Source organism: Lynx canadensis, chromosome D3 (assembly GCF_007474595.2).
Source record: "Lynx canadensis isolate LIC74 chromosome D3, mLynCan4.pri.v2, whole genome shotgun sequence".
Classification (NCBI taxonomy): Eukaryota; Metazoa; Chordata; class Mammalia; order Carnivora; family Felidae; genus Lynx; species Lynx canadensis.
The window spans coordinates 37,536,431-37,548,537 of NC_044314.2; the positions used below are offsets into that span (position 1 = coordinate 37,536,431).

The following is a 12,107-nucleotide window of genomic DNA, read 5'->3' on the forward strand; positions in this document are numbered from 1 at the left end:
GATCACCTGGACTAACACAAATTTAAATTACTTTATGTCCAGAGTTTGATGGACTCCCATGTGTTAGGGTGTGGGATATATTCTAGGGCTTCAACCAATTGAGGCTGGGTGTGTCATACACAAGATGTCTCCCGATAAGCTAACCCAAAAATATCAGACAGCTTAAAGTCTTCTTAAGAATCAAAGCAATCTAATTCCCAAGTCCCACGTCTCTGAAAGCTAAAATACTCTGTCCTGTCTATAAATAAAATGAAAAATGCATGATTCTCTGGTCTGGCAGCTCAAAAAAGTTGCTATTCCACAAATTTTCTTGGCATCTTTGTGGCCTTCATGCAATAAGGCTAAGAAATAGGTGTCCTCCTAACAGATGATATAGAATTAGGGACCCAGGGCTGGGTGGGGGATTAGAAACTACTTATTCAAGCCTAATTCTACAAAAAATGAAGACACAGAGGGTTAAGTGATTATGGGTTGAAGCCTCCATGTCATCTAAAAATAAATGAGAATCTTGTTTATTAGAATATCTTTATAGCTATTAACCTATAAATGGGCCCCCAGGCATCTCTCCATCAGGGGGCATGAGGCTGCCAGAGAGTGTTTCGGGGGAAGTTTCATTGCTTCCAGCAACATTGAAGAAATCTTAGGCAGAACTCTACAGAGCAATAGAAAGAACAAGGAATTTAGAGTCTAGTAAATCTGACTCCTAACCCCTACTAAATAAGAACCTCTGCTTCCTTTTGTGTAAAATGAGAAAAGCAACAGTCATCTCAGATTAGGAACGTGGTATCAGTTCTAGGTCTTAAGATAACCTTCTGAGATGACAATTACATAACTTTTGACGTGAATTAAAGACTCATCCTGACTCTGCCTTCATGACAGACCCTGTAAGCAGTGAAGTTATGAGACATGACGTACGTAGCAGTTAAGAGGTCAAGCGTTAGGTTTATGCTAAGCCTCATCAGTAAAACAGGGATAATTATAGCACCTGCTTCATACGCAATAAATGGGGCTACTGACAACTCAGCAGGTTAACTGCGCAATTGGGTATCCTGAGGCCATAAGCAAACCATGCATGCTACACAACCTAATTAGAAGTCCGCACAGACAAGAAGTAAGGGCGAGGATTAATTGGTAGATTATTCTTTCATTCACTCATTAAATTCTGGACTGTTTATGTAATAAGTGCTGTGGGCACTGAGAACAGGGAGGTGAGCACACAGCCCTGATGGAGTGTACAGTCTGGCAGGGGAGATGGTCGTTAAGCACATGGAGAAATAGTTAAAACTGATGACAGCCGTGGAGGAGTGCAGTATTCCCAAACATGTTAGGAGGGACACAACCTGGTCTCCGGAGTTCAAGGAAGGCCTCTCTAAATATACCGTGATTCTGAGTAAACATCTGAGCTGAGCTGTGGGGATGGGGTGGGCAGGGAGTGGTTTGGGAAGTGAGTAGAGATGCAGGCAGAGGCCGGGGCATACAGGCCTCAGAGGAACAGTTTTAGTCAGAAGTGCCAGGATCACAGCCATGTGTTTAAAAGCTCACCATGCATACAGCGTGGAGAACGGATGGGAAGGGCAAGGGCGTCTGAGGGGAGACGGGACCAGCTAGTCTGTGTCAATAGTCCAGGTGAGGAGTGAGGGTGCCTTGGATGTGTCTCATGAATAGAAAAGGCAGACTTACAGAGTTACATAAAAACAGAGTTTGCTCTAGTTCCTGGGCCTAACAGTTACCACCTAAAAAAGAGAACCAAAGAAAATTACCCTAGATAATTCTCAATCTGGATAGAAGGACTACAAACAACGATAACCACAAAAACACAATACCTAGTGGTTCCCAAATATCAGAAATGGCGAGCTACACATCTGAGGCTTTCCAGGCAGGAAGATACGGGAGAACCAGCCCATGACCCAGGGCTCTGGGACAGTACTCAGGGACCCTGCATGGTGACTAAGAGCCCCGGGTGGAGCAGTGAGGTAGACCTCTGCCCATGTTTTCTCTTACAGGTTTATACAGGCTGGGTGACTAAGAAGGGCCTTCATGAGGAATGGAAAATATAGTTGGTATATGTGACTTTGTCACTTTAGATTTGTGGGCACATGTGTCTTTGATTAAACCACTTCCTACAAAAACGTACTATTCACACAGCCCTCTCAGGCACTCAACAGATTATTAGAGAATACAAAGGAGGAAATGGAAAAATAACTCATTTCATCTGAGGAAAAAGATCTCTCCTTGAGTATTTAATTTAGCAAATATCAACATGTAAGTAAAACAAACGTAAGTCACTTGCAGAATCGATGTTCATATATATACTGCTGCTGAAATGAACTTAAGCTTATTTTCTTAAAGGATTAATTAACTCCTGGCAAACAATTATCCACATGAGGATTTACACTTCTATTGTCAACAGTAACTATTTAAGTGTGGTATTAATTTCCAACAGCTCACATGTTGACATTAATTACATACATATTACGCTATTATTCAAATGCTTTGTGTGTTATAAACTGTCTCCTTAATTACATCAAGGAGGCAAGCTACAAGGTACTCAAGAAGGTAGGACCATATATTACTCTTCATTTGTACTTCTATATCTGGCAAGCGGTGAGATTTAAATTGCTATTAATGTGCAAATTACTCCCCATAATTAAGACATGAAGTGATTGTGATTAAATTTACATATTTAGAACAGTCATGGAAGGAGAAGGTAAAATACTTAGATAAACCATCTTAGTAGATGCAGTGATATTAGGCAAGAAAGACGGAAGCAGCAAAAGAGGCTGAAATAATGGTCAGGAAGTCTATGGCCGGTCAAGGAAGAGACATTTTCTGTAGTTCCTTCCAAATTTTTGGAATATTAGGGGAACGAATACAGGACACCAATGATCCTCAATAGTGCTGTGGGGGGAAAAAGCCTGGGAAATGCCAGGTATGTCTGAGTTTAACAGGTTTCTCTACAGATGGGACTTAGCAGAGCCTTCTCTATGCTACCTTGTGGTGTGAAATCTCCATGAAGAATTCAAAATAAACGATGTTGGCTCAAGGTGCTTTAAATTAATACACCTTTCCCAAACAAGGACTTCATGAGACAGTTTGAGAGATTCTAAGCTTGTGAAAAACTCTGAGATCCCTAGAAGAGTATTTGGGCAAGAGTCACTGTATAGATTTATTATGAGATCAGAGTCTTATTACATATCACTTTCTCATAAATTCCTTCCTCAGCCTTTTATATAACCAGCTATAGATCATTCTTGAACTTAGGAATGGAGAAAATGGGGAAATCTAAGAAGAATCTGGAGAACTAAGGCTTGCCCAGCCAAGACTCCATTTTCCTTGCCAGAGGTGCTTCCCTATGACACATGGAACTCAATTTCTCCATACTGGCTCTAAGGAGGTCAAGTCTCTCTCCATGGACTCACGGCCGCAACTTTCCCAAAGGGAAAATTCTAATAAAATTATGTGGGTTTTTTTCAGTAGTCTGCATAAATGTTTATATGATATAGCATTATTTCTTTTTAAAACAAGATTAAGTTGTAATACAAATTAAATGTTAATTAAGGTAATATCTTAAGTTTCTTTCACAAGGGTGTAATTTTTTGCATATGTGAATGAGTCCAAATGCCACAAACATTTTTAGGATAAATTAGAAGTCTGTATAAAATGTTAGGTTAAAATGATAGCGACGTTTCTTAACCATTAATGATAAAAGCTGTAGCATATTATGGCATAAATTTAAAATTTACCTCTTTCACTGGCATCATCTACTAGAACAATTTCTTCTAGCATGTGTCTTGGTGAGCGATTAATGACACTATGGACAGTTCGCAGAGTGTGCTCCAAGCCTCATTGTGGAAAACAATCACCACACTTGTTGTAGGAAGATTATCTGGATACACCTTTGTTTTACACCTAGAGACAAAGCAAATGCCTTTATAAAAAGTGACTGTTAAAATAGCATACTCAATGCACCTGGAGTAGGAGGGGTATCAGAACAATAAAGACAGTTTGGTCTAGTGGTGGGACTCTTGGGAACTGTTCATTTAAGTTTTGGTTATTTAAGTACCTATTTAAAGTTATATTTTTAGATGTAAATTATCTTAAAGATGTTAACTGTATACTTAAAATTAGGCACCTCTTCCTGGTCAGTGTTTCTGTTGATTCAATTTAATGGACAATGTATTAAGGCGACATCATCTGAAACTGAATGTGTCTCAAGAATCCAACTAAGACAAAAAAAAAAAATGGAATCACTGGAATCTATGCAGTTTAATAATCTAAACAACAACAAAAAAAACCACTTTCCACAAGAGAACTCATATTTACTGAGTACTATTTTGTATCGGCAGAGAAGCTTCCTAATAATTCTTGGAAGTATCTGAGGACACATTTCACACAGGAGAAGATGAAGACAGACATAATGAGGAAGTAGCAGGGCCTGACTGAGGACTCCAAAGTCCATGCTCTGCTCAACCAAAACGTGTGACCCCCTTCCTTTATGCTAAAATACCAATACGCATCTTGTGTAGTAAGACCAGGTCTAGAAATGCAATCACCACGAAGACCAAACACACCCAAAATATATGCACACAAAACCAACATATTAGTCATATGTTTCCAGCACTTTTTTAGGCAACATGCCCTCTCCCTCCAGTCTTGTTAGCTGGATGAAACTACTAAACCACAGAGGACTATAACAGCAGTTAGCAAGCAGACACGCAAGTTAGCAGTTAGCAAGGGATGCAGCTTAGAACATGAGCTCTCCTAAAAAATGCACGTGTAACTCTTTTGGTTTGGTTTGCAATCTGCAACCATCACTCCAGCCTTCTATTTCCACCTTTGTTTCCTGCTCTCTTACAAGCTCCTCAAACCTTGTGGTCTCTCCAATCTCATCTGTTATCACCTGCCAGTGGGAGTGGAGAAAGGAAAGAAGGGGAAAGAAGTAAGAAAATACCAGCGAAACCCCTCTTCTGAAGCAGTCATGATGACCTACTTACTCAAAGTCCCACACTAGGGCGGTTGGCTGGCAGCTGGAAGAAAAGGAAAATGGAAGGGAAAAGAGATGGACAAGGGATAGGGACTGAAAGGAGGAGGAGGAGGAGCATTCATTGTGGGGGCCCCATCAACACTACTCCCTCTCTCTCCAAGGAGGAAAAGGACAAACAGATAGCATCCATTGTCCTTCATTAAATCCCTCTTCAGCCCCTACCATCCTCTGACCATTCTCCAAGTCCCCCTTCACAATGTGGTCTCCGTCACCTATTACTTATAACCTTACTCCTGTCCATTGGCCCACAGCCTCATTTCCACACCACATTCCACACCCCTCACCTTAGGTTCATTCCAAGCCCCACCAGGAGGCTACCACACAGCCGGCCGCCCTGTCTACAGCTCCAAGTCCAGGCAGCATTGGTGAGGCCCAGACAACCAGGTGTGCAGGCCATGGGAAGGATATTGCGCCCTTAGCATTCCAAATAACACTTTTGCCAACAGCTTCCCATCAAAACTCTGTTATGTTATAAATGGTGGCTAGATTATATACATACTCGGTACTATGCTTCAGATACATCACAGGTGAGCAAGTCAAGACACTCATGTTCTCATGGTGTTCATCCTGAACACCTGACTCACAGACTACCGGCACAGGACTCTGAAATCAGGAATGGCCTGTATATGAGTAAAGGGGGCTCAGAAAAAGTGTTTCTAATATTATTTAACTGAATCATATTAAGTCATATATGATCTCTTTTCTCAAATTAATCTTTACTCATTATTGTAGAATTGGGACACAGAAAACAGCCAAGATGACTACAAAGTTGTTGGCTTACAAAACAACAAAAGAGCAAAATCAAGACCCAGAAGATAATTAGGCAAAATGCACAGTGTATAAACAGTATGCATGGCTAGCAAGCAGACAGGAAGAAGAGAAAATCCTGAGAAAGCAAATTCTGCAGAAGAAAAGTAAGAAGCCAGATTTCTTGGAAGATACAGTAAAGAATTCAATTCTGGAAGTGTACGGAAAGGAAGACTTCAAAGAACACTAGAAATAGAGACTAAAATGGAAATCATTCACAAGAGGATGTAAGAATCAGAAAGCCAAACAAATATTAGGATCTGGACCAAAGGGAAAATAATTTCCTAAATCAAACAGTTAAATTTAATAATTCAGAGAACACAGCAAATTCATAAATGTTCTCTCAAAGCAACATAGAAAACATAGAGAAAATATGAAAAAGTCAACATAACTGATATCAGAACACGTAACCCCCACCCCAAACTAGACATAAGGCTCTCGAAGAAAACCAAAGGTCCTTTCAGCCTTCTAGTTAAACTGTTCCCATGGAGGGACGACCTGTCCCCGTGGAGGTGAGAGTGGGGGATCCTTCTGGGGGGCGGGACACACAGAGCTGAGGATGGGCAGGAAGGCCACAAGCAGCTTTCTTCCACGCTGTCCCAACAGAATCTTTCATCCTTAGGAATGAAAATTAGCCAGTGTAGGGTTGTGCTACTTAAATAGTTACAAGCAGGTTTAACAACAGGGTGTGGGGATGGGGAGAGAGGGAAAAGAGGTTTAATTTTTTACTGAAATATAACATACATACACAAAAGCAGACAGATCACAAGTATGCGGCTGAATGAATTTCCACCAAGCGAATGCATCAAGTAGCCAGCATCCAGATGAACGACTGTTTATTTACTTATTTACTTCATCTGGCACCCAGATGAAGCGACTGTGACCAACATCCCACAGGTTTCCTTTGTCCCCTTCGCAAAGTCACCACTCTGCTGGACCTTTAGCATTACAGACAAGTTCTGTTTTTTTGTTTTGTTTTTTTTTTGTTTTTTGAACTTTATTTGAAAAGAATAATATAGAGCAGTAGTTCTCAAGCTTTTTTTCATAATTCCTTTATGTGTTTAAAAACTGATGATCCCAAAGTGCTTTTATATAGGTTATAGCTATTGACACTTAAGTGTAAACTAGAACAGAAAATTTTAAAACATAAGCATCCACAAACACGTATTACACTAGCTATCAGAGAGATGATTCACTACTATCACAGAGTGTGCCCATTATGGATTTATGGTCTCTTCGCTCCCAATATACCCTCCACTGCCTACTCCGTGGCAATGTAGCTGGCTCCTATAAGCATTTCTCCTTTGCAGCTGGCAAGAGGCATACAGAAGCTGTGCATGGCACACATACAAACAGAGGGTGTTGGAGGGACACTGCAGGAAGTAAGGACTTCCCTTCCTGGTTCCCGTGCGCTTTCATTTTTCTTCTCCTTCCCACTTTGTGGCTGCCAGTGGAATGTGTGGTGGACGCCCAGATGCGCTGTCTCCACTGAGTTTCAACAGCACCTACCCCCTCAGGCAGATTCTCAGCGAGTCTCCCAGCCACCTTAGCAGCTCGCTTCTCAGTTTTGGCTTCCTGCACCCTAAGGGGGGAGGTTCCTGTTTGCCAGTTCTGGCTCTGGTTTCCTGCCTCAATGCACTTCAAAGTGTATTAGGCCTGCCTACCAGCCCCCATTCTGGAGGGTACCATGTGCCAGGTCTCACCAGGAGTAACAGGTAAGATTTCCCTCTATCCAGTAACCAGTTATTACACATTCTCCAATGAGGTCTGAAACCCCAGCATTAGGGAGGGGGCTCCCTTCAAGATTTTACATTCCTTGGTACTCTCAACCCATGATATACTTTACAATTGTCTTTGCCTCCCTGCAGTCAATCCCACTATAGTTAACAATTATATTAAACTTTCTCTGTTCAAATTATTGCATGATTTCAGTTTCCCAGCTTGACCCTGATCCATATAGCCTCTCAAACTCCACTGTGCACCAGCTGAGTAAGACAAAAAGGGTCAATAATTGTCTTGGTATTATTATGAAAACTTTTTGACCTTGCGGGCTCCCTGAAAGAATCTGAAGGACCTCCAAAAGTCCCAGCATCACAGTTTAAGAAGTACTGATACACAGCATATTCTTTTGTGCCTTAATCCTTTCCTTTGACATTGTTTGTGTATCATCCATATTGTTATGGGTAACAGTTTTATTGCTGCACAGTATTCTTTTAAAGGACATATAAATTATATATATATATAATTATATATTATATATATAATAAATATATATATTATTATACATATATTAGAATGAATATATATGAGTATATTCTATATATATCTATATATTCTATATATAGATACATAGATATATATAGATATATATAGATATATATAGAATGAATATATATGAATATATTCTATATATATATATTCTATATATAGATACATAGATATATATAGATATATATAGATATATATAGATATATAGATATATATAGATATATATATTCTATATATTCTATATATATATATAGAATGAATATATATATATGTATACATACATACATATATACATACATATATATATATTCATTCTAACACTGATGGACATTGAGGTACTTTCCAGTCTGGGCTATTATAAACAATGCTGGGGTGTCTGGGTGGCTCGGTTGGTTAAATATCCGACTTCGGCTCAGGTCACGATCTCGCGGTTCACGAGTTCAAGCCCCATGTTGGGCTCTGTGCTGACAGCTCAGAGTTTGGAGCCTGTTTTGAAATCTGTGTGTCCCTCTCTCCGTGCCTCCCCTGCTTGTGTTTTGTCTCTCTCTTTCTCTCCCTCTCTCAAAAGAAACAAACATTTAAAAAATTAGAAATAAATAAAACTGTGAAAATCACTCATGTATATGTCTTTTGGTGACTACATGTATGCATTTTTGTATTTTTGGGCAATAAAGTATATATAGGCTCAGCTTTAGCAGATACCATAAATGGTTTTCCAAAAAGGATGTAATAACTTACACTCTCATCAGCAATATGTTAGTTTCAATTGTTCCACCAAACCTACCAGAGTGTCATTTTTTAAAGACCCCCCCCCCCCCCACAAAAGGAGGTAATTAAGTTCTCTGAGTTTTAACAAATACAATAGTTTCATAAAACCACCACTTTCAGGAACAGAACAATTTACTTCCAAAGAACCCCTTTTGTTACCCTTTTATAGTCTCACCCTCCCCTACCCCTAACCCCTAGCAATCCATATCGGCTCTTCATTGCTATAGTTTTGTCTTTTCACAAATATCATATAAATGGAATTATACAGCATGTAATCTTGGAGACAGGTTTCTTTCACTCAGCACGTCTTTGAGATTCATTGAAATTATATGTATCAAAAGTCTGTTATTTTTACTGAGCAGTATTCCATTCCAGTCAGTGTTTTCATTCACCGGCACTTTCCAGTTTGGGGCTATTATGAAGAGAGCTGCTAAACACATTCATGTATCAATTTTTGTGTGATCATGTTTTCATTTCTTTAGGGTAGATATCCAGGGCTGGGCTTGCTGGGTTACATGGTAAGTATAACTTTGTAAGTGTAATTTTTAAACTGCCAAATTGTTTTTGAGATACTGTATCACTTTGCATTCTCACCAGAAATGTATGAGAGTTCCAACTGCCCTGGATCTTTGTCAGTGCTTACTACATTTTTTTATTGGAGCCATTTAAATAGGCATACAGTGGTACCTCATTATGGTTTTAACTGGCATTTCCCCAATGACTAATGTCTTTCCATGTGTTCACTTGCCATCCATATAGCATCCTGGGTATAAGTCAAATCTTCTGACACTTTATCACATTCATTTTTTTTAACTGGGTTACATGTTTGAGAGTTCTTCATGTGTTTTAGATACAAGTCTTGTGTTGGAGGTATAGTTTGCCAATATTTTCTTCCAGTCTGTAGCTTTTTCTTCACTCTCTTTTCATCAGAATCAAAGTTTTAAAATTTGATGAAGTTCACCTGATCAATTTTTTATTTTGTGAAATTAGGCTTTTTGGTTTAATTTTTTAATGTTTATTTAGAGAGAAGGTGTGCATAAATAAGCATGAGTAGGGGGAGGGGCAGAGAGAGAGGAAAGCGAGAATCCTAAGCAGGCTCCAGTGTCAGCGCACAGCCCAATGCAGGGATCGATTCTAAGAACCATGAGATCATGACCTGAGCCAAAATCAAGAGTCAGATGTTTAGCCAACTAGGACACCCAGGCACTCCTATGAAATTATGCTTTTGGCTTCATGTCTAAATACTCTATGCCTCATGCCAGGTCCTGAATATTCTCCCTAAAAATTATAAACATTTAGATTTTACATTTTAAAAAATGTTTAATAATTTTTGAGAGAAAGCAAGCAGGGGGTGGGGAGGGGGAGAGAGACAGGGACAAAGGATCCAAAGCGGGCTCTGTGCCGACAACAGCAAGCCTGATGTGGGGCTAGAACTCACAAATGGCTAGATCATGACCTAAGCCAAAGTCTAAGTTGAGTCTAAGCCTAAGCTCAACTGACCGAGCCACTCAGGTGCCCCCTAAACTTTTAGATTTTAGATTTAGATTTAGGATCCAATTTGAGTTAATTTTCATAAAACACCTGAAATGTGAGATTCACATTTTTGCATATGGATATCTAATTGTTCCAACATCCTTTGTTGAAAAGATGATCTTTACTGAATGGCTTTAACACCTTTGTCAAAAACCAAATAGCTATATCCCTGTGGGTCTATTTCTGAACTATGTATTCTGTTCCACTAATCTATAGGTTTCTTTGCCAACAGCACTGTCTTGATTACTGTGGCTTTATAGTAAGTCTTTAAATTGGGTACTGTATTTCCTCCAATTTTACTCTTTTAAAAAATTATTTTTGCTATTTTCTTTGCCTTTCCAAATGAATGTTTAAATCCCCTGCTGGGATTTTGAGTGGAACTGTATTGAATCTACACATCTCCTGGGGGAGAACAGACCTCTTTTACGTGGAATGTTCCAACACAGCTAGAGAACTGAAGCGTTACTTGTCTGACTCTGCTGGGCACTGCCTGTGCCTGTGTCTGTGCTCTAGGCCCAGCAGTGGGAGACAGGAAGAGAGAAGCATGGAGGATTCTACCCATGATCTGGAGACCACAGCTGTTCTGCTCCAAGAGATTCCCCTCCCTCAGAGTCAGCTGCTTGTCTGGCCGTTGCCCCCATGGCTGTGCTGCCCCAGCAATACTGCCTAGGAACTGGGATAGTAGAGAAGGGGAAAGAAAAAGAGACAAAAATAGGGGTGTTTCTCCATTAACCCCTAAGAGATCCCTTTCTCATTCCTCAGAACAGAAGGAGTAGGTTACTCTTGGGGCTCTCCTTCTGCACCCAGTACATGTATCTGAGTTCTGGCCTGCCTTCAAGTACAATGTTGAACAGAAGCAGAGAGCACACATCCTTCCTTGCTTCTGATCTCAGGGGAAAGATTTTAGTCTTGTACTATTAAGCATGATCTGATACTAAAGCATGCTTCATGAAAGAAACAACTAATCAATCTGACTTCCTCAAAGGTACAACTAAGGAAATGAAAAGACAAACCACAAACTGGGAGAAAATATTTAGAAATCATATTTGTATCCAGAATATATAAATGGCTCTTACAACTCAGCAACAGGATGACAATCTGATAAACATGGGCAAAACATTTAAAGAGAAATTTCATTAGAGTTGTAAGAATGGCCAGGGCAATCAGGTGGCTCAGTGGGTTTAAGCACCTGGCTCTTGATTTAAGCTCAGGTCATGATCTCACATCTCACTGTTCCTGGGGTCTAGCCCTGCGTCAGGCTTTGCACTGACAGCACAGAGCATGCTTCAGCCCCGTCTTTCTCTGCTCCTCCTCTGCTCCTGCTCTGTCTCTCTCACTCTCAAAATAAATAAATAAACATGAAAAAAAAAAAAAGGACATAAGAATGGCTAATAAGTACATGAAGATATTCCCAATATCACTGGTCATAAGGAAATGCAAATTAAAACCACAATGAGATACCACTTCACACCCGGTAGAATGGCTATAATAATAAAGACAGGTAAAAAGAGGTGTTGGTGAGGATGTGAACAAACTAGAACTTTCATACATTTTGCTGGTGGGAAGGTTCATGGTGCAGCCACTGTGGAAAAAAGTTTGACAATTTCTTAGTGAAAAATAAGGTTACCATACGACCTAGCAATTAGGAATCTACAAGAAAAATGAAAACATGTATCTACACATGTAC

The 12,107-nt window shown here is 39.8% G+C and overlaps 1 protein-coding gene across 1 annotated transcript in view; it reads right to left on the reverse strand.

Annotated features, from left to right (window-relative positions):
- The window catches only part of GALNT1 (polypeptide N-acetylgalactosaminyltransferase 1), a 78,541-nt gene that overhangs the window by 20,849 nt on the left and 45,585 nt on the right, over positions 1-12,107 (reverse strand). Inside the window, 2 exon segments of the mRNA XM_030335681.1 lie at positions 3,744-3,830; positions 3,833-3,909. Coding sequence (XP_030191541.1) covers positions 3,744-3,830; positions 3,833-3,909 — 164 coding nt within the window.